The sequence below is a fragment of the Panicum virgatum genome, chromosome 2K (genome assembly GCF_016808335.1).
Source record: "Panicum virgatum strain AP13 chromosome 2K, P.virgatum_v5, whole genome shotgun sequence".
Taxonomy (NCBI): Eukaryota; Viridiplantae; Streptophyta; class Magnoliopsida; order Poales; family Poaceae; genus Panicum; species Panicum virgatum.
Window position 1 is genome coordinate 233340 of NC_053137.1, and position 27611 is coordinate 260950.

At 44.8% G+C, this 27611-nt stretch overlaps 3 protein-coding genes across 3 annotated transcripts; all 3 read left to right on the forward strand.

Annotated features, from left to right (window-relative positions):
- Positions 1 to 244: 244 nt before the first annotated feature.
- LOC120695814 (gibberellin 2-beta-dioxygenase 5-like) lies at positions 245 to 1395 on the forward strand. Its single transcript, XM_039979049.1, has one exon. The coding sequence runs from the start codon at positions 276 to 278 to the stop codon at positions 1329 to 1331; it is 1056 nt and encodes a 351-aa protein (XP_039834983.1). The 5' UTR covers positions 245 to 275; the 3' UTR covers positions 1332 to 1395.
- A 10185-nt stretch (positions 1396 to 11580) lies between these two features.
- LOC120659853 (peroxidase 1-like) lies at positions 11581 to 13104 on the forward strand. Its single transcript, XM_039938112.1, has one exon. It carries the CDS (start codon positions 11688 to 11690, stop codon positions 12702 to 12704), a length of 1017 nt encoding a protein of 338 aa, XP_039794046.1. The 5' UTR covers positions 11581 to 11687; the 3' UTR covers positions 12705 to 13104.
- Positions 13105 to 18793: 5689 nt separating this feature from the next.
- LOC120695815 lies at positions 18794 to 19567 on the forward strand. Its single transcript, XM_039979050.1, has 2 exons — positions 18794 to 19060; positions 19135 to 19567. Exons 1-2 carry the CDS (start codon positions 18809 to 18811, stop codon positions 19402 to 19404), a joined length of 522 nt encoding a protein of 173 aa, XP_039834984.1. The 5' UTR covers positions 18794 to 18808; the 3' UTR covers positions 19405 to 19567.
- Positions 19568 to 27611: the final 8044 nt, after the last annotated feature.

The following is a 27611-nucleotide window of genomic DNA, read 5'->3' on the forward strand; positions in this document are numbered from 1 at the left end:
TGGCTGATCGAGCTGCAACGCCCAAGACAAAAGAATCGGCGTAGGTTCTGAGAGTGTTGTTGCGTTGGTTTTTCTTTCTTGTTCCTATGCGCATTAATATTGCTGGCCAATACCTTTGCATACAAATGGCACTGAAGACGTATACACTGATGACACAATACACACAGCCTATCTGCTATATATATACATATACATAATACCTGCATTGATCTATCGCAGATCGTCGATCGATGCAGGCTGCCTCTGCTACCTCGTCGTCGTCGACGGCAGCAATAATGAATGAGAATGACGACGACGATTCCAACCCGCCGTTGATGGCCACGTACAAGCATCTCTTGGCGGAGAGCCGACTGGATGCCGATGACCGGACGACGACGATGATGGACGACGACCATCACAGCCGCAGGTGCGTCGTCCTCCCGGTGATCGACCTGCAGCACGGCGAGGAGCAGTGCCGGGCGGCCATCGTGCGCGCGGCGTCGGAGTGGGGATTCTTCCAGGTCACCAACCACGGCGTGCCGCAGGCGCTGCTGGACGAGCTGCACGATGCGCAGGTGGCCGTGTTCCGGCGGCCCTTCAAGCTCAAGGAGCGCGAGCCGCTGCTGGACTTCTCGCCGGAGAGCTACCGCTGGGGCACGCCGACGGCGACGCGCCTGGAGCAGCTGTCGTGGTCGGAGGCCTACCACATCCCCTTGACCGGTACCACGCCGCCGGCCACCTCCTCCTCCGGTGACAAGACCAGGCTAGTGATCGAGGACGTGTCCACGGCGATGTCGGAGCTGGCGCAGAAGCTGGCGGGGATCCTCGTCGCCGACCTGCGCGGCGACGAGGAGAACGTGGTGTCGAGGTGCACGCGGAGCACGTGCTTTCTGCGGCTGAACCGGTACCCGCCGTGCGGCGCGGCGGGCGGCGCCTTCGGGCTGTGCCCGCACACGGACAGCGACTTCCTGACCATCGTGCACCAGGACGGCGTGGGCGGCCTGCAGATCCGCAACGATGAGCGGTGGCTCGCCGTGGAACCCAACCCCGGCGCGCTGATCGTGAACGTGGGCGACCTCCTGCAGGCGTGGAGCAACGACCGCTACCGGAGCGTGGAGCACCGGGTCATGGCGAGCGCGGCAAGCGAGAGGTTCTCCGTCGCCTTCTTCCTCTGCCCCGCCGACGACGCGCTCATCCGCCCGCGCATCAGCGCCGGCGGCGATCGGCCAGCACCTCGGTACAAGAGCTTCACCTTCGGCGAGTACCGGAACCAGATCAGGGAGGACGTCAGGCTCACGGGCCGAAAGATGGGCCTGCAACGCTTCCGGATCCAAGGAGAAGGCCCACTGTGAAAAGAGCCCAAAAGCTCTTTATCATCTTTATAGATATAGACCTGACATGACATAAGTATTGGCCCAGCAGCCTAACTGGGCCTCTCAAAAAATAAAAATTGACTCGTCACGAGTATGTAAGAATGTATATGCTTCAAATAACTCTGTCTCAGACTAACGTGGCAGTTTGTTACAAAGAATGAGGATTAGGGGGGTTATTGTAGATTATTTTTTATAATAGTAGAGGTGAGTAATTTAGATACATATTTAGGGGGTTACTCAGTATCTAAATCTCTACAATTAATAACATAAACTTTCATATATGGTACGGCCATATGGTGATTGGTATGCAGAGAACTTTTCATTATTATTGGGGACATCTCTGGACTCAATTATGGTAGTAGTATCCCATACAAGTAATTCATTCCTGTGATATTGATGGAGGATTATTCAGACTTGGAGTATATAGCACTTAAGTTTGTCGCTTGTTCCATCTTTTTTTTTTTTGGTTCCATCTGCTATATCATCCAAACTATAAATTTTGGTGGTTGGGTTGTGTAATGTGGGTTGAATTTTAATTTGGCAGATTATTGCATATCATCCATTATTGCTTAATATATAAGTTGGCACCTTCATTCATGATTGAAAAAAAATCCTGGATCCACCACTAGCTGCTGGTGAGAGTAATGCAGTGTTTCCCATTGCATGCATGCATTAGTGTCGCAAAGCGTGTGGGCATGCATGATGGGTACTGACTTTGCAAAGGAAATTAATAAATTAGAGGACCCTGGAGCGGACTAGCTAGGCACTGCACAGCACTGCTGCACCTGCATAATGAAATGAAGAGCCAGGACGCGGCCGGCCTTCCCTACTTACACTGCACCAGCAACTTTCTAACTTCTCCTTTCTGTTGCCAATAATTCACCATGCACAGTGGCACACTATTTGTTCTTGAAAATTCCTTGTTTCAATATAATGATGCATGCAGTGGTTTGTTGAACAAGACGCATGCATGATTGTTGGTAATAATTAATAAGGCCATTGCATTGCATGCCTGGACCAGTCAGTCGGTCTCGATCGTCTCTTTACATGTAGGTAATCATGCATGTATTAGTCATCAGTGGGAGAAGTATTGGCCTCGATCGTCAGTCGGTCTCGATCGTCTAAGGCAAGCAGCTAGCTCATCAAAATCATACATGTTGTCTCCTTCATATGGAGCCAACTAGCTAGCTAGCTAGCTATTAGCCAGCTAGCTCTTGTTACGTACACTTGACAATCTAGGATTTGAGATTGGGATGATTGAATTCAGATATATAATTAATCTCATCACTCTGACAGATACCGTAGGCCTGAATATTTATTATTTGATTCTTTTTAATTAATCTCAGCAGTGATGCTTATGCTGATGGGTTGCTACAGTGCACTGTTCTAATACCCAGTCATCAGAGGCTAACAAGCTACTCCCTCCTTCCCCATTTATAAGGCATGGTGGAACATGACACGGTCTTCTAAACAACACTTTGACCATTTATTTATCATATATTATATCACTTTTGATTATAAACTTATAATTATTGTAAACTATATTTGATTATGAATCCAATCATATGAAATTTGCATTATAAAAATAAAAATTTAATAGTCAAATTATTGGTCAAAGATGAGAAGGTTTGAATCTTGATATACGTGTATGCCTTATAAACGGGGAAGGAGGGAGTAGATTATTCCCGGACGGAGAAGAGAAGCATAAAAATAAATTAACAGAGAGGAAGGCAGGCAGGCATATGGGCGGTGACTTGCAGTGACACTTACTCCTGGCCTGGATCGGAACGCCTGATCGAATTTGTGGAACTATGGCAAATAAATCATCAGCTAGCATCCTTTAATTTCACACTCGATCGAGCAACCAACCCTAGTAAAGCGACCATGCACGCACCTGCCTAGCCCTAGCTGCTGTGCGTGCCGGCCACATATACTGCTGTTGGCTGTTGCTGTAGCTAGCAGAAGATGTCAGTCATCCGTGCAGGAAAGGCAGTATATATATTTTGTTGCCTTGGAAGCAACTTAAAAGAAAGAACAGCCAGGTCTCATTTCTTTTGCATCAATCTATCTATCTTACAGTTACAGAGACAAGGACGAGCCGTGCAGGAAAGGAACAGGGTGCCGTCCGCCGGGCAGGTGGCTGGTTTCCTTCCAAGCTACGGCCGCAGCAACCACCCCCTGCTGGCCGCGCGCTAGCTGGAATAATTAAACGACCAAATCCTTGTGTGCTCTCGCTTCTTGTCCTCAGACCGACCAAATCCTCCTTGCAACCAAGCCACGCAACGCAATCCATCACCAAACGCTCTGCGTGCATGGCAGTAGTAGTAGTGTCAGATACATATACTGCACTATGCATGCATGCGCTTGCTTGCTTCATGAAAATGAGATATATGCATGCATGCAGTCTTACTTGAAATAAAGACGACTGATGACTGCAGCTCCCTACCCAACGAATTGAGATGAAAATCCTACACCAAACACGCCTTGTTGTGTTGCGATTTGTGCTGCACATACAGGACTGGCCGGCCTCTGTAGTGTTGCTAGATAGCTAACGTAACAGCATACAGTAGGTCAGCAGGCAAATGCAATCTTGTTATCTGCGACGACGACTTGTCTTCTTCTTCTTCTTGAAACAAACAAAGCAAAGCAAATAAAAGCAAGCTCTCAACAACTGCATGCTGCTGCCATATATATGATCCGGACGAGTAGCACTTTTTTTCTCAAAGTTAGAAGAAGAAGCTACATATATACTGTGTTTAATTAATTAATTTATTTGTTGGTTGCGCATGCATATGTTGCGTTTCATCAGACTGTTGCAGGGATCGAGGGGTCGTCGATTATTAGCGAGCGGTAGCATCACATTTAATCCACGTTGGACTTAAACCCGCGGTCGTCGATGATCACACCTGGAGTAGAATGCAAGCATACAGCTCCATCTGCATACCACTATTTAATTAAACATGCATCTTAATTAGCCTGTGGGTCTGGATGTAAATAAAAGCAGTAGTAATAATCCACCGTGCTGTAACTGTAATAGCCAATCTATATATATCATGCATGCTGTAAGGAACATGACACCATTTATACTATTTCGAGTGATTTTAGTGATCGAATGACAACGCAATCAATGGGACTAATGGTTTTGTTGAGTAAACATTTCTAGATCCCAGGGATGAAGTAAAAATGCCATACAAAGCAAAACACGAAGAAATAACTCAAAGAAACACTGAATTGGACGAGTTCTACTAAAATCAGTAGCACCGAAAGAACCGATGCCTATAGCATCGGTGCATCCGATGGTTGTCGGAAGATCCGACACCCTGGCTTTGGCACAAGTCTATGCGCCTCTGGAGATTAAGTGAAGAAAGAAGTGAAGCACCGGATGAACCGACGGTGTCAAGAGAGGCATCGGTGCATTCAATGTACTATGTTCCAGAGACCATGTCAAGCACGCAGGAGCCACGCCTTCAGCACCGGTGTAATGACGTCAGCAGGAGAGAAAGAGGTCCAACGGCTAGTTGAGTGCTGTGAGAGACCGGTTTAACCGACACCCAGTCATCGGTTAAACCGATGGTGCTGAAGGCAGTGCGTCAGAAGCTCAATGGCTACTTCAGTTCTGAGAGTGACCGGATGAACCGATGCCACCCCCATGCAGAGGCATCGGTTCATCCGATGGTATGCTGTTTTCTGCTGACCGTTGGAGCAACGGCTACAAGACTTGGTGGCCTATATATACGCCTCACCCCGTCCATTTTGAGTTTGCTGGAGTCTCAAGACATCACACACACATCCAAGAACACCTCCAAGCCATCCAAGAGCATAGAGATCAAATCCTTAGTCCTTAGCACAAGCTTTGTAAGTGCTAGTGCTAGGTTAGCTCTTGAGTGAGTGATCAAGCAAGGTTTCGATCTTTGTGCTGTGGTTCTGGAGTGAACCAAAACTTGTATCTCGGTGTGCCGGCCTCCTTGGAGCATTGGGGGCTCGCCGGCACGTCAACGACCCTCCGGCTTGGTGTGGAGCGGCATCGACAACATTGTGCGGGGGACAGAGACCCCTCCTTCGTGGGCAATCTCCCTTAGTGAAGATCATGACCAAGGTGACCGTGATTGTGTTCACGGAAGAGACTTGATTGCTGGGAAGCGATACTCTTCGTGAGTGCTTCAACAATGTGGACGTAGGGGCACCTTTGTGGCAATTCGAACCACGTGATAAATCCTCGTGTCGAGAGTTCGCTTCCTCTCATCTCTCTCTTTAAACTTCCGCATTTCATATTGCAACTTGTGTGCCTTTACTTTCTTAGTGTAGTATCTTGCTACGATTGGCTATAGGTTGCAAAACTCTTTTGGGATGAGGGTTTCACACTAAGGTGAATCATAGTTGCACATCTAGATAGTTTATTTTAGCTTAAGTTTTGTGCAAACTAGTTGGAGCCATAGGTTAAGGTTTTAAGAGTACCTAATTCACCCCCTCCCCCTCTTAGGCTAGAGCACCCGATCACTATCAATTGGTATCAGAGCCGGGACTCACTTCTCTCACAAAGAAAGTCAATTCCATTTGCAAATTTGTGTTTACCGGCTCATTAGGTCGGTAGGCTTCACCGCCTAGTGAGTTAGCTCTTAGGGGGAAAGGATGGATCCTTTTAGACCGGCTCCACGGTTCGACGACACGGGCTTCCAATGATGAAAGGTCTTAATGCAAGCCCATCTCCAAGCAACCGGGCTAAATGTTTGGAGAGTTGTGAGTGAAGGGGTAAAAAATAATGATCAACAAGAGAAGCGACATGATGTCACCGCTAAATACATAATCTTGTCTTCTCTTTGTGATAATTTGTTCAATCGTGTTTATTCTTGTGAAAATGCTAAAGAGCTATAGAAGACTATCATTGAGAACCATGAGGGCACTGAGGATGTTGCCAATGAAAGATATCATGTTCTCATTGATAAGCTTAATAGCTTTAAGAAACTTGATAATGAGAATGCCGGATCTATGTACTCACGATTGAATACCCTTGTGAATGAGATTAATTCCTTAGGTGTGAAGCAAATTGAAGATTTGAAACTCATTCGCAAGATCCTTCACTCACTCTGAAGGCCGGACTATGATTTGGTGACCACAATTCTATATGAGAAAGAGCTCGACACATTGACACCAAATCAAGTCCTCAACAAGATGATCGCCCATGAGCTACGCAATGACATCAAGACAAAAGCGTCATCTTCTTCACCAATATATAGTGCACTTGCATGCAAGCAACTCAAGAAGTTGAAGAAGATGGCCATCAAAGATAGCTCCAGTAATGAGGAAGAAGAAGATGCAAGAAGCTCCTCAAGTGATGATAAAGAGACAATGCACCCCAACCTCTACAAGCAAGTAAAGAAGATGAACAAATGCTTGAAGAAAATCAACTCAATGGGGTATATAGTTTTCCTCAAAGATGGGCCTCACCATCAACTCATGAAGGTTGAGAAGAAGTTCAAGAAGAATAAGAAAAAGAAGGAGAAGAAGCCCAAGCATGAATCATTTGCCATATTTTGTGAATGGGTAAGCGGTAGTAAAGAATCAAGCACGAGTTCAAGTGATGAATCAAACAAACAATTCACCACCCACATGAGATCATCATCCAACACTTTCTTTATGGCCAAAGGTATGGATAGCGATGTAAGTGATGATGACTCCGACTCTCCTTCAATTGATGAACTTTTTGACCTTGTTCATGAGCACCAAAGAGTCATTAAGAAGCAATCAAAAGAAATTAAAAACCTTAATGCTCTCAATGATCTAAATGCTTCTCTTGCTATAAATTTTAAAGATTTGATGTGCAAATTCAAATTGCTTAGCAAGTAGCATAAAGAGCTAAAATTAAAATTTGAGAGCATTAATGATACTAATGACTCTTTGGAATTGAAGCAAACTATCCCTTGTGTAATTTCAATCTCTAGGATATATGCTTCAACTTCTTGCATTGATTTAATTGATGAATCTTGCTCTAACCCTTGCAATGAGAAATGCAATGAGAATGTTATTTTAGAATCATATGATGATCTCATTGCCAAGGAGAATGATGAGCTCAAGCAAGAAGTGGAAAAACTCATGAAGGACTTGTATAGATTGAAGGGCAAAGACTTAGAGAGCAATATCCAACATTCTCAAGATAACCATGAAGACATAGTGAAGAAACTTTAGAAGGGGTCTACCGTGACTTGCTCAAAGTGCCACAAAGAATGCCACAAGTCCAACAAGTGTCCTCAACCAAGGAAGAAGCTTCCGGATGAGAAGAACAAAAAGAAGCTCACAATCAAGAGTTCTCTCATCTACACCAAGCCCAATCGGAGGAACAAAAACAATAGCACCTCTTATGTAATCAAAAAGAAGACAAATGGCAAGGTGCTTGCTCATAAAATTGGGAAGAAGGAAATAAGTTGGAATCACTCCATTTGGGTGCCCAAGGACATCATCACCAATATGAAGAGGCCTCAAATGGTGTGGGTTCCAAAGGAGACTTGAAGCCCAAAAATGACTTCGGGAGATTTGGAGGCTTAGCTTACAAGTTGAAGTGAAGGTTCAAGTCAAAACAAGCTAAGCTCATAACTTGAACATTTGTTGCCCAAGTCCCCCATAAGGTAATGATAGCTAGATTTCAATTCAAGCATCATGTAGCTCCATTGCTCTTGCTAGGATATTTGCATGTCCTGCATCTCCTAGTGTTATATATGGTGGATTGCTTGTGTCATAATTCTAACCCATGAGCAACCTACATGGTTTGACAAGTGTGTAGAAAGCTACACAAGATTACCCTTCATGGTACATGGATCTCATGAGATATGTATTTCATATATGTACCATGAACACAAGCTATATGGTAAACTTCCCAATTGTGTCAAAATCAATGTGCATACATTTGCTTGATGATTCAAACACTAAATGCACACATTTAGGGGGAGTTCATCCTATGGTTTGTGATTTTGAGACTAACATATTTGCAAGTTTATCTTTTGTAGTCTCACTACGGAGTTAACACTCTAAGAGAATGTTATTCACAATCAATGTGAACAAACAACTCTATAAGAGTGATTAGATAAATTGTGCTTTCATACATATTGAGACATGTTCTATTGAATTTAAATACTCATATCTAAGTTCATAAACTATGTGCTCATATATTTGGTTAACCTTGGTGTACCAAGTGCTCATCTTTTAAAGACTTCAATTGTTGCAAGTCACTTTCAATTGGTACATACAAAGTAACCAAAGTTGCACCCCCGGAGGTATGCAAGGTTCTAAATTCATTTAATTAGTATCATTGTCAATTTCTTATTTTTTTAGAGCTACCTCCGTGCATGATATGATCTAAGCTTTCTAGTTATAATATTTAGTTGTGCACTTGATTTTCACATTATCATTTTGTGCACATACTTATGAAAAGTTTAGCTCATGTCATGCTAATTTCATGATTTTGTGATCCACCGTAATAAAATTTTCAATTGTTATCTTCATTGATATCATACAATTAGATCATAAGTCATGGAACTAACTCCCTAGGCTACTAACCTTCTCTTGAGCTATATTATTTTGCAAGATCTTTTTAGGTGCAAGACTTTTTAGGTGATTTGATTCTAAAGGGGGAGAAATATGGATCAAAGTAAGGTATTTTCTCAAGGAGGAGAAGTATATCTTAAAGGAGGAGAAATGCATAAGTGAATCAAGTCAACTTATGAGGAAGGAGTAGTAAGATAAGGAGAGGATCAAAGGGGGGAATCATGGTTTTAGGGAGGCCAAACCATCATTAGATGGTGGTAAACATTCAAGCGAGTGTAAGTGGTTAAATTTGTCAATTCTTGCAAATTTTATGCTTACTTTGATTGTGTTGTCATCAATCACCAAAAAGGGGAGATTGTAACGAACATGGCACCATTTATGTCATTTCGAGTGATTTTGGTGATCGAATGACAACGCAATCAATGGGACTAATGGTTTTGTTGAGTGGACATTTCTAGATCCCAGGGATGAAGTAAAAAGGCCATACAAAACAAAATACGAAGAAAGAACTCAAAGAAACGCTGAATTGGACGAGTTCTACTGAAATCAGTAGCACCGGAAAAATCGATGCCTATAGTATCGGTACATCCGATGGTTGTCGGAAGATCCGATGCCTTGGCTTTGGCACAAGTCTGTGCGCCTCTGTAGATCAAGTGAAGAAAGAAGTGAAGCACCGGATGAACCGACGGTGTCAAGAGAGGCATCGGGCATTTCATGTACTATGTTCCAGAGACGATGTCAAGCGCGCAGAAGTCACGCCTTCGGCACCGGTTGAACCGGTGGTGCATCGGAGCATAGCACCGGTGTAATGACGTCAGCAGGAGAGAAAGAGGTCCAATAGCAAGTTGAGTGCTGTGAGTGACTAGTTTAACCGACACCCAGTCATCGGTTAAACCGATGGTGCTGCAGGCAGTGCGTCAGAAGATCAACGTCTACTTCAGATTTGAGAGTGACCGGATGAACCGACGCCACCCCATGCAGAGGCATCGGTTCATCCGATGGTATGCTGTTTTCTGCTGACCGTTGGAGCAACGGCTACAAGACTTGTTGGCCTATATATACGCCTCACCCCGGCCATTTTGAGTTTGCTGGAGTCTCAAGACATCACACACATATCCAAAAACACCTCCAAGCCATCTAAGAGCATAGAGATCAAATCCTTAGTCCTTAGCACAAGCTTTGTGAGTGTTAGTGCTAGGTTAGCTCTTGAATGAGTGATCAAGCAAGGTTTCGATCCTTGTGATGTGGTTCTAGAGTGAACCAAAACTTGTATCTCGTTGCGCCGGCCTCCTTGGAGCATTGGTGGCTCGCCGGCACGTCAACGACCCTCCGGCTTGGTGTGGAGCGGCGTCGACAACATTGTGCGGGGGACGGAGACCCCTCCTTCGTGGGCAATCTCCCTTAGTTAAGATCAGGATCAAATTGACCGTGATTGTGTTCACGGAAGAGACTTGATTGCCAGGAAGCGATAATCTTCGTGAGTGCTTCAACAACGTGGACGTAGAGGCGTCTTTGTGGCAATCCGAACCACGGGATAAATCCTCGTGTCGAGAATTCGCTTCCCCTCATCCCTCTCTTTAAGCTTCCGCATTTCATAATGCAACTTGTGTGTCTTTACTTTCTTAGTGTAGTATCTTGGTAGAATTGGCTATAGGTTATAAAACTTTTTTGGGATGAGTATTTCACACTAAGGTGAACCGTAGTTGCACATCTATATAGCTTGTTTTAGCTTAAGTTTTGTGCAAACTAGTTAGAGCCATAGATTAAGATTTTAAAAGTGCCTAATTCATCTCCTCCCCTCTTAGGCTAGAGCACCCGATCACTATTACATGCATCAACTCATTAACCATGCATATATCGATCAGTGACTGATGATTGGGATGAGCCAGCAGACCTAGCTTAGAGAGAGTCAGTACCCAGTAGCTAGCGTGCATGCGGCCCAGCTAGCTCAAGGATCGGAAGTAGTAGGTTACCTGGGACCAGTAATCCACCATTATATTTGCCTTTGTTCCTCCTCAAACCAACACACCACATGCCCATCCACCTGCTGCTGCTGCTTCTTCTGCTACCTCCAGCCAGCAGTGGATGTACATGTGTTGCCTGGATTATTCGTTCATTCAGTTCAGATGACCAATGCAAAAACTCCAAACAAATTCTAATTCAGCCCAAACATTGCAAGTACAGCGCTAGCGCTGAATCCGATCCCACGTGTAGCTAGCTAGTAGTGTATAGGACTGAACAACTTCTGTTGAGGGCCATGGTAGGCAGAGATAGAGGTACGTACGTGTAGCTTCTTCCTAAGATTTATGTTATCATGCATATTTGTCCACAAGAACTAATAAAGGCCACACATGACAACGTGACAGTACTGCAACAAGCTACAAGCCAGCCAGTTATATTATATTATTACCAGCTGCATGCATGCGTGCAGCTTGAGGAATGCTAGCTAAGCTTTGCTAGTACCAAAAGCAACGTTTCAATTTAAGAGGCTGGGACTAATTTTATGTGCATTGCACAAAGACAAATAAAGCTTTATTTCTCTTCTGATGAATTGAACAAGAAGAATAAAATGATGCATGTCACCTTATGTTTAATTACATTATTAAGTAATAATTAATACATATAATCAGGGACGTCGACAGTGCAAATGCTGCCGTGCAGATGTACGTCGTGGAAGCTATATAAGCAGTGACAACCCGCATACTGTCCTCTCCATCCCCCACAACCTCTTCTTCTGCCCTGCTACTAGCTGCATCCAGGCGCCTATAGCTGCTAGTTATCAACAAAGAACAATCAACCATGGCGTCTAGCAGGCCTCTCATCAGCAGCAGCACGTCGATGACCATGGGCATTGCTGCGCTCGTCTTCATCTCGGCGGCCGCTTCCGGCGCCATGGCTGCTGGGCTGCAGATGGATTTCTACAGCAGCAGCTGCCCGCAGGTGGAGCAGATCGTCAAGGAGGAGATGGTGGAGATCCTGACGGCGGCGCCGTCGCTGGCCGGGCCGCTGCTCCGCCTCCACTTCCACGACTGCTTCGTCCGGGGTTGCGACGCCTCCGTGCTGCTGGACTCGACGCCCACCAGCACGGCGGAGAAGGACGCCAAGCCCAACCTCACCCTGCGCGGCTTCGGCTCCGTGCAGCGGGTCAAGGACCGCCTCGAGCAGGCCTGCCCGGGCACCGTCTCCTGCGCCGACATCCTCGCGCTCATGGCGCGCGACGCCGTCGTGCTCGCCAGCGGGCCCTCCTGGCCCGTCGCCCTCGGCCGCCGCGACGGCCGCGTCTCCGTCGCCAACGAGACCAAGCAGCTGCCGGCGCCCACCGCCAACTTCACCACCCTCGTCCGGATGTTCGCCGCCAAGGGCCTCGACGTCAAGGACCTCGTCGTGCTCTCCGGCGGCCACACCCTCGGCACCGCGCACTGCAACCTCTTCAGCGACCGCCTCTACAACTTCACCGGCGCCAACAACCTCGCCGACGTCGACCCGGCGCTGGACGCCGCCTACCTGGCCCGCCTGAGGTCCCGGTGCCGGAGCCTCGCCGACAACACCACGCTCAACGAGATGGACCCCGGCAGCTTCCTCAGCTTCGACGCCAGCTACTACCGCCTGGTGGCCAAGCGCCGGGGGCTGTTCCACTCGGACGCCGCGCTGCTCACCCACCCGGCCACCAGGGCCTACGTCCAGCGCCAGGCCACCGGCCTCTTCGCCGGCGAGTTCTTCCGTGACTTCGCCGACTCCATGGTCAAGATGTCCACCATCGGCGTGCTCACCGGAGCGCAGGGCGAGATCAGGAACAAATGCTACCTCGTCAACTAGCTAATTAAGATAACCACCATGCATCATCATCGAGCTCTTTTGCTGCTGCTGCTGCTGCTTCCGTTGTTTTCTTCATTTGCATTGCATTGCATTGGTCTATTCGATTATTCGTTGCTTGCATTGGTTAATACATATACATACATACATACATGATCAGTACTATCAATACGTTCTAAAAAGTTATTTTGCTTTGACTCTGGCTGTCAGTAACTGCTGCTGTTGCCAATATATATGTTGTAACTAATGTATATGTAGACTGAGTGCCTTTATTTAATTTCTGCAGTTTCTTTTGGATCTTTTTTCTTTCTTTGCTTTGTGGTTCAAATGCTTGATGACACAGTGATGTAATGTAATAATGAAAATCAAGGTAATAAACTAGTATATTATCATATATTCACAACTACTGATGATTTAATTATTTCCTCTCTATTAATATATCGGATTTTAACTTAGAGTAATTGGTCGCTTGGTGTGAGGGTGAGAGGCTGTGGCCCATTCTTCACGCGCTTGGTGTTGGTGGATAGATACGTTGCAGCAATGCACAAGATACTGAATGCCTGTACTTACTTACAAGCCACTACACTCCATTTTTGGTTGCAATGCATGCTTTCTATCTGTCATGCTGCTTCAACCAACAAAATGTTAGTCGAGCGATTTCTTTTGGATCAGGAAGCGTGGTTCAGATTCCCTTTTTTATATATAGGAAAATGAAAAGGAAGGAAGTTTTATTAGCCTGGCCTGTCGGTTAGTGTAACCACATTTAGTTCTCAACAACTTGTACATACACATATATCGTCCCTCTAGGCGCACTGGATCTCTTATTATGAACAAAAGGGCCCAGAAATATAATCATACTCAAAAAGTTAATTATTTTCTTTTCCCAACTATGAAACCAATAACAATTCTTCTTCTTTTCTAAGGTGAATGAACTTGAGAAATTCCTCTTTCAGCCCATCTTTTCTCTTCGGAAAAGCTATGGTTCACCCGTGCGATTCTGGTCCGATTCTGGTCTGTCTCTCACTCGAATTTTTGTCCGTCCGATTTCTTCCATCTTCTTTGTGATGTCTTTGTTCCTCCCCACACTCCGCTTTGTCTGACCTGTGGGGTCATCTTTTTTTATTTTGCACGCACCCGCCGCTTTTCTACCGCTTCTTATCCAGAGCTTCTCTCTCTCAACTCGTTTTGCTTTTCCCCTTTCCTCTTGTACAGGTGAGGCGATTCTAGGGTTCATCCCGATTTCTTTCCTTCACTTTTTGATTTCCACCATTTTGTTTGGTTGCTTGCACTCTTCATCCTCCATCTGTTTGTGCTCCTGTATTTAATTCCGTTTTATTTCCTGTTTTGGTCATTCTCTCCGTTAACTTCTACAGTAATCTCGCGGCGCGCTTGGTTGTTTTCTGGTTTGAATTAGGCGTGCGGTGATTTTGGCCTTGCGGTGATTTGCCTCTCTCTCTCCCAGATGAATGCTTCTGCGGCGGCCGGCCCGCGCGAAATGTTCAGGTAGAACAAGGCTCCAAATCCGCTGCTAGCATGTGATCTGCCTTCCAGCCAAGGTTTTAAATAGCCGGCTATAACTGCCGCTATCTTCCGCTATAGCCTTTTTGGAGAGCTACCGCTAGGAGAAATAGTCCGCTATAGCCGGCTATAGCCCGCTATATCTGGCTATAGCTTCCGCTATCAGCATTTTAGGATCATTGCCGCTAAATGGCATAGCCCGCTATTTAAAACATTGCTTCCAGCACGTACTACGACGATCAGACCAGATCGTATCCCCAGGCAGTGATCTCTCTCTCTCTCTCCATTTGGGGATCTTTTCCCGTTGCCAATCCTCCTGTGATTTTACCATTCCGGGCGCCGAGATTGAATCCCTTGGAGGATCAATCGTCCGTTGCGAGCACCGAGGCGCCCCGGTTGTAGCTGGTGCTGTCTGCCTAGATCGTTTCTCCCCAAATTCCTTTCTGGCTCTAAGATGGAGCGCGCACGACGGCAGCGACCACAGGCAGCGTGCGTCAGAGGCCCCGCGTCCGGCCACCGAGGCGGAGGCCGAGGACGAGGTGGCGCTGAGGTGCCTGCAGATTTGGCTTATTTCATTGCGAATTGTTAGTTGCTAGCGTCCATTTGATTCCCTTTTGTTTCTGACTGTTGTGATTTTCTTGCAGATTTCAGTCATCCCCCTGTTCGTTGTAGTTTTTCTATATTTTGCCCTGATTCATACTTCATATGTTATTATACCTCTACGTTGCAGTTAGATCTGTTATTTTGATTTTTTTTTTGAAGATTTGTTATTATGCTCTATTTGTTTCAAATGCATCCCAAATTTTTTTTCTTGATTATTAGTTTGTCATGAAATTTGTTTTGTGAGTTATTAGTTTGCCTATTTTCTGTTATTATGATTTATTTGTTTTCTGTAATTTTTTTGGGTTATTAGTTTGTCATGCAATTTGTTTTATGGGTTATTAGTTTGCCTATTCTCTGTTATTATGCTTTATTTGTTTTCTGTAAAAAAAATTTGGGTTTGGTTTTTTGGGTTATTACTTTGTCTTTAAATTTGTTTATATTCTCCATTATTTTTTTTACTTTTTCTGGTTTGTTTGTTATTGATCGGACGTATACAATTTTTGGGTGACAACATCCTTTGTTTCACTCAATTTTCTGCTATTGTATTTTTGAGTGATTTGGGTGCTTAAATCACACGTGGGAGCCAAATCTCCAAACCACTCGAGTAAGAAATAGACACACGTCGCCAACGAATCTCAGCCATTGGATCTTAGGTCTGGACGCCTGGTTTAACTGTGACGTCCGTCCGTCGGCGCCGTAGGCACAGTTGGGCCCGGAACCTTCTCCCTTGCTTCTCATGCTCAGGGTTTTAATATCCGACCGGTGTTCGGTAACCGCCGGCCTCGGTACCGGTATACCGGTCCGGTTTGGCCGGGTACCGGTCGGAACCGGTGGAATTCAAATTTGAATTCAAATGGTGCAGTTCAACCAGTTCGTACCGGTATACCGGCCGGTTAGATCGGTATACCGGCCGGTTTGACCGGTTTACTGGTCGGTTTGACTCGTAACCGGTAAAATTCAAATTTTTATTTTTTTTGGTTTAAATTCAAATGACCGCAAAATATACTAAATAAATGTTTGTATAACATATTTTAGTCTAAATGAACCCTCCAACCTTCTTTTGTACTACTTTTACATTGTATTTGTATACTTTTGTAAGCACATTTTTTTTGTTTAACTTCAAATCCCCGCAAATTATACTAAATGAAAGAATTTTTTAGAAAATTTGACACCATTAGATTCGTCGCACCTTGAAGTATTTTTAGAAATTTTTTGGAAATTTTTCATTTTTTGAATTTAAATTTAAAATTTGAATTTGGGCCGGTTTTTACCAGCCCAAATCGGAACCGGACCGGACCGATTTGACCGGTAACCAGTCAAACCAGACCGGTTCCCACCGGTTAGGTGAACCCTGCTCATGCTTGCACGTACCGCCGCGAACCTGGTCGCAGCAGCCGGCGACGGCCATGGTCATTCCCCGAGCCGGCTATGCATGTTTCAAGCGCATCCAAACAGAGCTCACCGCGCGGATGGAGACTGGCTCAAGGCACAAGATGGAGGATGGACGGACACTGAGACCTTGCTTGTCAAGTTGCTTCAGGACTTCAGGATCTAGAGAACAGTTCTTCTTCTTTTCTATGGTCTAGTTTTTTTTAAGATTACACAGTACAACTCAGACACTCACAACGCACGCACACTCACATCCCTATGAACACACGTACGCAAACCCTACCCCTATGAGCATCTTCGAAGACTGAGTTGGCAAATCCCCATCAAGAAATTAATTTGGTCTAGCTAAACTTCAAAAAATTGGTCTTTCAAAAAAAAACTTCAGAAAATTCCCTTTTAGCCCATCATCAATGAATTAATTTGGGCCCTGTCCAATCTAAGTTAGTCATCTGGGCCTTTTTTGCGTTTTTTTTATTTTTTTTATTTTTCAAAATTATTTTTTACAGAAATATATTTTCGGTTCCATAATTTACAGTTTTGTACCCCTACCGCTCGGCTGCGGGGCGGCCGGCCCCCTGTCGCCCTACTACCGGGCGGTAGGGACCTGAATGTAAATAAAATTTATTTTTAATCGTATTTTGACCTCTAGGGGGAGGCCGCCGCCCGGCAGCCGGGCGGCCGCCCGGTGGTGGGGCGGTAGGCCAGGCAGCCGCCCGGCAGGGGGGTGGCAGGCCCCCCCTCTATATAAAAGGCTGAGCTCCCCCCTCCCCCCTCATTTGCTTCTCACGACATCCAGAGAGGGGGAGGGAGAGAGGAGAGGTGAGGGAGGGAGTTGCAGCGGCGAAGCCCTGCCGGATTTTGGATCCGAACCGCAGGTAATAAATATTTCTCAACTTTCTTATTTTAAATTTTTTGTATGTTTAATTTTATAATTAGTGTATGCAACAGTAATGATATTTTAGCAATTTAGGTATTGTTTTTTATTATAATTTATGTAGAATTAGGATTAGTTTTTAGAAAAACCATTTAGGTTTACCAACCATTTTTGTGGTATTGATTAGTTGTTTAATGCGAGAGTTTTTTTTAAAAATGTTGTAGAAAATGCTAGAAAAGTATATGAAAAATTCAGATAAATTATAGAAAATGCAAAAAATGTAGAAAATGTTAGAAAAATTTATTTATAAAAAATTATTGTACAAAAATTGTAGGAAATGCTAGAAAAGTTTATGAAAATTTCAGATAAATTGTAGAAAATACAAAAAACTTATATTTTTTTGTGTTAGGTATGGCCGAAGATACGCCAGATCTACTTGACCGAGTCATAGACTCGTCGCACCGGTCCTTCCTTGCAGTGGTTCAGCGCGTGAAACTTAACGTGTTGCGTTCACGTCCACCAGCGGAGTTGATTCCTGTTGACCCACGATGGGTGCCAAGGTGATATGTCGTCGGATTATGTTTCTGAGAATACGTTTGTTTCGTATATGTTTCCTACATAATGTACTTACCTTTGATCGTTCTACTTTTCAGGTTGAGTGAGGCTGGTCTTCTTATTATAGGCCATCTTGCTGAGTGGTTTGTCAAAGCTGGACAGGTCCCTACTGACGGCTCTGGTTGATAGATGGAGGCCTGAGACACACACCTTCCACCTCACTTGTGGGGAGATGTCACCAACCCTACAGGACATTGCGATGCTGCTGGGTCTTCCTATCAGTGGGGATGCCGTAGGGCCTCGCATTGTCCCGTATATGTGGTTGGACGATCTAGAAGATCATTTTGCAAATATTGACATCGCGATTGATGTAGAGGAGCACCCAAAAGCAGCAGGGCCTGCCAAGTCATGGATTCTGCAGTTCCAGGTACATACCTCGTTTTGTTATGAGTAATGTTAGAGTTATGCTTTTGACTAGTGCAGTTATGATTTTATTTTATAATTGATCTTGTACTCATAAATGTTCATCTTTTCTATGCAGTCCGACAATTTGGCACATGATGCTGATGAGGATAGCGTCACTCGATCCCTTGAGGCATACCTGTTGTGGTTGTTTGGATACATAATGTTCAACAACTCACACGGGGCCTATGTGAATAGGGTGCTTGTGGCCTATGTGAATAGGGTGCTTGTGCCTTACGCACAGGAGATCGCAAAGGCAGCTGTGGAGGAAATGCCTCAATACAGTTGGGATTCGGTGGTACTTGCAGCCACGTACCGTGGCCTCTGCAAGGCATCGGTGCAAAATAAGCACAATGCAATTCTTACAGGGTGTCCGATTCTGCTACAGCTTTGGTCGTACGAGAGGATAGCAAATGACTGCTACTCGTACTACGTTTGGACCAAGGCCACCGAGGACCGATTCTGCTACTCTCTTCGGTTTGCTCTCAGGACCAGGGCCTTTGGATGACAACTACAGTGTTGGTGTAAAAAGTTTACATTGAGGTCCACTGCCCGGACAGAGTCAGGAGGCAGTTCGGTCAAAGACAGTTGTATCCTGTGCTGTCAGCATTGGATCGTGTCCAACGTCATGACCACAGGTAACGATTCATATGTCATTTCAGTGATAATGCATTGCTGCTTTAACTATTCAATATTTAGTTTGTCGATGGCTGGTCAACCCTTCTCGAACATGTGGGTGACAAGGGTGCAGCCTTGGGTCGATGGCTGGGACCAGGCAGAGGAGAACGTGGCGCTTCCGACCCCTGCACACACGGAGGCTTCGTACAGGGTGTACCTGAGCTGGTACCAGCCTAAGACTCGTTGCCGCTTGCTATATGCTGACATGCATCCACAGCCGCACGTTGCGACCCCACATGATGGCTATGCACGACATAGGGATGAGGCATTAGCTGGGGCGGTGAGTCAAAGTTATCATCGCTTTTCAAATACTTTGGATTAGAGTGTTAATGTCTTTCTTTTTCTTGCATGCAGTTTGAAATGTGCAGGTTGATGGACGTAGATGCCAGGGCGAATTTGATGAGGATTCGAGCGGGATCTATGATGGATAGGAATGAGCAAGAGTCGGCCTGGACCCGAGTTTCACAAAGAGTCCATTTCATGCTTGAAGCCTTTGGTAGCCGGACATCGTACGAGGACTCCTACGGTTCGTCTCAAGCCTCGACCTCGTTTCCTTGTGGTCCCACACAGCAGCAGCCTTCCCCAGCACCTTATTGGTCTCAGCAGCATTATCTAGGTACGTGAGGATACTTACTGACTTCCTACTTTGATAACAACAATTAATTCTCAGTCCATACAGGTGATGGACACCCACATTATCAACTTCACGGAGGGACCCAGTTTGGTACCATGGCACCAGCTGCAGGGATGTCATTTCAACCAACACAGGCACCACCACGACATTTCGGTAAACATATAGTCCATATCTTAATTTCAATTAATTTTGGTATGAAATCTAATTCCTTTTGCATTTACATATAGGATCGCAACACTTATATGATGCGGGACCTTCTTCGTATTACCCTATGGCGACAGCAGAAGGAACGCAAGGTAAATACATAATCCGTAACCCGAATTTATCATATTCTTCTTATTTCTATGAATATTTTAAATAATTTGAACGGTTTACAGGATCGCACCACCAGCTTCCTGATATGGGTCCTTCTTCGTATCCACCACCAACAGATACGTATGATGAATATGTACCCAAATAGATGACTTATAAGACGATGATTAAGATATCTTAATTGCTACTGCATAGGGGCCACACAAGATACCTTGGAGGCGAACTTCGAAGACTGGAGTCGGTTTATTTTCTACACCTAACCAGCAGGCCGATCCTACCTTCCAGACACCTGTGGCCACCGGACGTCCAGGTAGAGACGTAAGGCCTCCAGACCGACACACATACCCTACAGACCACGTCCACGCACAACGTAAAAGAGGTCGACATGGCCGGGGTGGTTAGGAGGTGCTTCTAGTTGTTTCTGTATTTTTGTTATGAACATGTCGTCATGTTATACTTATTTCGTTCTTTTGCATCACCTATTTCGTTCTCAGTTGCGTATGTGTATGAATTGCTAAGTTATACTTTTCATATTCATCTACTTTACTAACGGTTTTTATTTCTATCCAAAATATCTAAAACCACATCTAATGCCGCACTGCCGCAATGACGTTCAAGGTTTAACTTGGGAGGAGGGGCCTGCCGCCCCCTGCCGGGCGGCTGCCTGGCCTACCGCCCCGCCACTGGGCGGCGGCCTCCCCCCAGGGGCCAAAATGCGATTAAAAATAAATTTTATTTTCATTCAGGTCCCTACCGCCCGGCAGCAGGGCGGCAGAGGGGCGGCCGCCCCGCAGCCGGGCAGTAGGGGTACAAAACTATAAATTATGAAACCGAAAATATATTTCTGTAAAAAACAATTTTGAAAAATATAAAAAAACGCCCTTTTTTCCAGAATCTTGGGCTTTGAACCTGCTGCTCCAGAGAACAGAGCCGGCCCTTTGATTTCTACCATCCCGTTCATTTTTTCTTCTTCCAAAATAAGATATATTTTACAACACTCAGCTAAGGGATAAATTTAGTTTTTGACCTCGACCATGAAACCGTTTAATTTTCAACATTCAACTTCTAAAACTCTTCGTGCTCACATTTAGAATGGTATTGAGTAACATGGTGTTGATGTGCCCAACAGTTTGGATTGATATTTGAATTTTACATTTTTCATAAGTGGCTTGATTGAGAAACTATAATACACCCCATCTACAGTGATGAATATTTATAATCTCAATAAATTTTTATATAAGTGAAATAAAGTGTACCAAAAAAGATGGTATATAAAATAAACAATCTTCAGCATGTTGATTAACTTTAGTTCAGTCCATTTGATTCCTAATAATTCATTGTGCGACAAAACTTTCATCATTTACTATTCCAAAAATTCTAAAACTGTGAGCCAAGTATGAGAGACCAATATATGTCTTTAAACATTTATGAGGGGGCGGCATAGGACAGATGCATGTATGAGTATTCAATAACAAAAAGAAATTGTTACGGATAGAAGTTTTTTAATTACACGGTACAATTTGGAAACTCACAATGCGCACACACACTCATCCCTATGAACATGCAAGCCTACCACTATAAGATCTTCGAAGACTGAGTTTAAAAATTATTTTCTGAAGCTGTACAGTTTATATCGGATTTGCAAAATATAGTTAGGTTATGATACTCCATATAGTTGCTGATGAAAAATCAAAAGTGTTTTTACTAAAAACATTTACCAATTTTTTAAAATGTAAAATAAAATATTTTTAGCTATGCTATGGTGCCACATCACCCAAAAATAGTGTTAAGATCCAAACTGAAGTTGAAAAGCGGATGGTTTTAGTAGTTGAGGGAGAGGATCGCAGGCAGCGGCAGGGGTGGGGACACGAGAACGGATCGCAGGCGGCGGGGTGGACGAACGAGCCCACATGTCGGCGCAAAAAAAAAAAGGACGAAGGACACGTCAGACGAAATGAGGGATGAAAGACCAAACAACGTTACCCTTAGCCTCTTTTAGTAGTATAAGAGATGAATTGAAAGTGTCGAATAGTCGGGCCGGGGCTGAAAAGTAGATAGACTCGAGTGTCATGAGATGAACTTTGGCCTCCCTTTAATTTCTGTCTCTCCTCTCCCTGCTGTGTATTTTTGGCCAGAGGCCTAGTCAATTAGGGTTACATGCATATATGTGGTTCAACACCGCACCATATAATTGCACATGGCGGTTTTGGGTTTGAACACACAGTAGCCATGTGGTCAATCGTGTGGATGGTTCTCGTCCGAAGCTAGCTAGATTGTGGTTGCTGGTTGATTCTAGGAGGCTTTGAATGTTGCTTTTTATTTGGCGCCCGATTCACCATGACAGGATCGGATATATGGTAAACTATATATATAATACGGCATTAATTATTAATTAGTTGTTGAATGGGCGGCATATATATAATAATAAGGCAGGGCGTGGGTACCTAGCTACCAGCTAATAATAACTGATGAACATGGGTCCATCGCCCATGCATGAAGCCATGACCACTACTACAAAACAGGCCTTTGTTCCTGGCCATTTGTCCCGGCAGCCTTTGGGCCCGGGACAATAGGTGGCTTTTGTCCCGGGTCCAACGGCTAGCCGGGCCAGCGGGGGGGACGGGGGCCTTTTGTCCCGGTTGGAGACACCAACCGGGACAAAATGGGAGCCTTTTGTCCCGGTTGGTGGTTCCAACCGGGACAAAAGGCCCGCGTAGCCTTTTGTCCCGGTTGGAACCACCAACCGGGACAAAAGTCCCCCCTTTTATCCCGGTTCGTGCCTCCAACCGGGACAAAAGGCCTTGCGCCCCTTATCCCCTTCCCTCTCCCCCCGCCCGAGCCATTCAGCTCACTTGTTTTCTCTGTTCTTGGCTCGGGATAGAGGAGTTTTGCTCATTTCTTCACCACATTTGTGAAGATCTTTGATTCCCCGTCCATCCATCTGCTCTAAAGGTTTGGGGCTTGTTTTTCTCTTCTTCCTTGGCTTGTATAGCTCATTTCATACTTTAGAAATAGAGAAAATGTGTAGCTAGCTCATTTCTTGGACATTATTTTGCTAGCTAGATTGCATATGTAGGCGTAATTTTCTTTTAGATTTAGATGAGTATATGGATAGTAGAAATTTTTAGAATGAGTGTAGATACTTCATGTGATGTACTTGTATATATGACCATATTGTGGATAGTTGATTTTTTTATTCGTGAATGAATTAATGAAATGAGTATATTATAGAATTTTTTGTATTATGAATGGATTATTTTGACACTCTAGTGATGTATTTAATCAGGCTCACATTGAAACCATCTAGAAGCTAAAAAAATCTTTATTTCGAAACAAGTATACGTCGTTAATCTCCATCCAACGGTGATGGCACTACCTTTCAGGGATACACGATGCGCTATAAGGACGTCGCAAATCGGTTGGTCGCATCACCAGCACTTCCGATTGATAAGAAGACAGCATTTGACGCAGTCAGCATGCCGTTGTTGTACTGAGAGCATATGAACGAGCATGCTGCCTGTGCCAAGTGTTGTGCCTATTAATCGTAAATGTTGGTGCTGCGACTAGCCGATTGGTGACATCCTTGTACCGCACCGTGTCTCCCCGAAAGGCAGTGTCATCACCGCAGGGTTGAGGTTACTGACATATACATTTTCAGAAATAAAGGTTTATTTTTCTTCTAGAGGGTTTCTGGATATTGAAAAGAGTGTACTCCTGGAACTGAAGGGTGTCAAAGTAATTAGAAGTTATAGAGATTTCTTTCAATTAATTAGAGATTTCTTGAGGATTAATGATACATTTCGTCTTTTTTTATATAATTTCATTGTTATTTGCAAGAGTTATTAATCTGATCATTGTAATTGTAATAGTAAATAATTTTTGCTTTGTAATGGTAAGAATTTATAATTTTGTGGAAAATAAAGGTATTTTTCAGTAAAATATGGCTTCAACAGCTGGAGGGAGTGGCACCGGTGGGGGTGATCGTTGTCCTTCTGGAGAGAAGGGCACAACTCGAGTAGGTCGTCGGTCCAAAAAACCTAGTGCTTTTCATAGGGCAGCGCTCCGTTATTTGGAAAAAGAATATAGAGAATGCATGGCAAGGGGCGAGGAACCTCCGTTTGATCTTGAGGATTTATTGCGGCGTTACGGTTCGTCACCATCAAACTCGGAGGTTTCAGCTCCGCCATCTTATTCTGCGCCAGCAAGAAATCCGTTAGAACATTCTGCGTTCCAACGCAAGGACGGTTGAAAACCTATGTGTTGTTGACCGAATTTTTAAATTTCATGTATAGTACTCCTTTGTTAAGTTCTGTAATGGATTAAGTACCCCTTTTAATTAATCAAGATGTATGATAGATATTGCATATCTTTTAATTATTCATGTTATGTTACATTTAGTTTAATTTAGGTTTGATATATTTTATTTATTCGATACGTGTAAAGAATTCAAATCGATTTATTTAAAATGCAGATGGACCGGCAATGGATGTACAATGCTGACCGACGTTCGAAAGAATTCATTGATGGCCTGCATTATTTTTTGTCTGTGGCTGAGGCAAACAAGCAGAATGGTTTTATGTGCTGCCCGTGTGTTCATTGCAACAATAACAAGGATTACTCATCTTCAAGAATCCTACACAGCCATATTTTCGCAAATGGTTTCATGAAAAAGTATGTTTGTTGGACGAAGCACGGAGAACAGGGGGTTACCATGGAAGACAATGAAGAAAAAGATTTTGACGACCACTTTCCCGGGAATGCTGGAATCGGTGCATTCGATGACGATATTCCCATGGAAGAGCCCGAAGTAGATGTAGCAGAAAATGATCCCAGCGACGATCTGGGGCAAGCATTGCACAATGTGCAGGCAGACTGTGAGAGTGAAACGGAGAGGTTGAAGTTCCAGAAGTTGTTAGAGGACCACCATAAGTTGTTGTACCCAGATTGTCAAAATGGATTTAAGAAACTTGGCACCACCTTGGAGTTGCTGCAATGGAAGGCGACAAATGGTGTATCCGACAAGGGATTTGGTGAATTACTCAAACTTGTTAAAAAAATGCTTCCTAAGGACAATGAATTGCCTGCCACAACGTATGAAGCCAAACAACTTGTTTGACCTTTTGGACTGGAAGTGCAAAAGATACATGCATGCCCCAACGACTGCATCCTCTACCGAGGCGAGTACGAGAATTTGGATGCATGTCCCGTATGCAGTGCATTGCGTTACAAGATTAGAAAAGATGATCCTGGAGATGTCGAGGGAGAGCCTCCCCGGAAGAGAGTTCCTGCGAAGGTCATGTGGTATTTGCCTATAATACCACGTTTGAAGCGTCTGTTTAGAAATAAAGATAATGCTAAGTTGATGCGATGGCACAAAGAGGAACGCAAGAAAGACTCGATGTTGAGACACCCCGCTGATGGGTCGCAGTGGAGAAAAATAGATAGAACGTACCCTAAATTTGATTTGGATGCGAGAAACATAAGGTTCGGTTTGAGTACGGATGGCATGAATCCTTTTGGTGAGATGAGCAGTGGTCATAGCACTTGGCCTGTGACTCTTTGTCTGTACAATCTTCCACCATGGCTCTGCATGAAACGAAAGTTCATCATGATGCCAGTGCTTATCCCGGGTCCAAAGCAGCCCGGAAATGACATTGATGTGTACCTAAGACCATTGGTCGAAGAACTCTTATTGCTCTGGGGCGATGAAGGTGTACGGATGTGGGATGAATACAAACAGGAAAACTTCAACCTACGAGCATTGCTGTTCGTAACGATCAATGACTGGCCTGCTCTTAGTAACTTGTCAGGACATTCGAACAAGGGATACAAAGCATGCACACACTGTTTAGATGATACCGATAATATATGGTTGACTCACTGTAAGAAGGTTGTATACATGGGTCATCGTCGGTTTCTTCCCATCAGGCATGCGGTACGAAAGAAGGGCAAACATTTCAAAGGCCAAGCGGACCACCGAACAAAACCGATGCACCGTAGTGGTAAAGACGTCTTCAACATGGTAAAAGATCTAGAAGTTGTTTTTGGAAAGGGATCTGGTAGCCAACCTGTTCCGAACGAAAATGGAATGGCGCCCATGTGGAAGAAGAAATCTATATTTTGGGAGCTACCATATTGGGAAGTCTTAGATGTTCGTCATGCAATTGATGTGATGCACCTCACGAAGAATTTTTGCGTCAACCTGATAGCATTCTTGGGAGTGTACGGAAAGACAAAAGATACAGTAGAAGCACGTCAAGAATTGCAACGTATGGAAGAACGAGATGCCTTACATCCACAACAGCGAGATAATGGACGACAATACTTAAGTCCTGCCAGCTATACTCTTAGCAAGGAAGAGAAAGAAACCATGTTTGACTGCTTGAGCAGTATAAAGGTTCCATCTGGATACTCATCCAATATAAAAGGAATCTTAAATTTGGCAGAGAAGAAATTTACAAATCTCAAGTCCCATGACTGCCATGTGCTTATGACTGAACTTCTTCCGGTTGTGCTGCGGGGGATTCTGCCTGATAACGTCCGGTTAACCATCGTGAAGATATGTGCCTTCCTCAACGCAGTTTCTCAGAAGATAATTGACCCGGAGAATTTGATAAAGCTGCAAAACGATGTGGTGCAATGTCTTGTTGGCTTTGAGCTGATATTTCCACCATCTTTCTTCAACATCATGACACATCTTCTAGTGCACCTTCTCAAAGAGATTGATATTCTCGGACCAGTATTTCTACACAACATGTTCCCATTCGAAAGGTTCATGGGGGTACTCAAGAAATGTGTTCGTAATAGAGCTCGTCCAGAAGGAAGCATCGCCAGTGCCTACGGAACTGAGGAGGTCATTGACTTTTGTGTTGACTTTATTGATGACCTTAAACTGATTGGAGTCCCTGAATCGCGATATGAGGGGAGACTAACTGGAAAGGGTACATTAGGAAAGAAATCTTATGTCTGCACAGATGATTTCTCATTCAAGAAAGCGCATTATACGGTTCTTCAACAATCATCCTTGGTTGACCCATATATCGAGGAACACAAGAAAATTCTTCTCTCCAATTTCCCGGAAAAGTCTGAGGCATGGATTACACGTGAGCACATGAACACTTTCTGTAGCTGGTTGCGGAAGCATCTAATGCATAACATGGATATAAGTGAACAACTGTTCTTATTGGCTAGGGGACCATCTTGGAATATCTTAACATACCAAGGGTACGAGATAAATGGAAACACATTTTATACGATAGCCCAAGATAAAAAGAGTACCAACCAAAACAAACATAACATTAGGCGGGAACGAGGGAAAACGGGCCCCTTTTGTCCCGAGTGGTAGATCCACCCGGGACTAAAGGTGGGCCGCGGGCTGGGAATTTTCCCGGCCCGCCCAAAAACCCCTTTTGTCCCGGGTGAAGCCACCACCCGGGACAAAAGGTCCTTTTGTCCCGGGTGGTGGTTTCACCCGGGACAAAAGGGGGGGCCTTTTGTCCCGGGTGAAGCCACCACCCGGGACAAAAGGTCATTTTGTCCCGGGTGGTGGCTTCACCCGGGACAAAAGGCCCCCCCCCATATATTTCCTAGCTTCCTCCCTCCTTCGCCCTTCCTCCCTCCCGCGCCGTCCGTTCCCCTGCTCCCCCCACCGCTCGAGCTCCCCGAGCACCGCCGCCGTCGACGTTGCCGCCCAGAGCCCCGCCGCGCGAGCCCACGTCACCGAGCGCCGTCGTCCCTGCGAGCGCCGCCCCTGGCCTCCACTCCGCGCGCACGCCCTCGTCGGCGGCCTCCACTGCACGCCGCCGCGCCACCGCCCTGTTGTGTGGGTATTCTTCGATCTGTTCTTTTACAGATCGGGAGTTCGTGATGTCCTCATCTAGTGGAT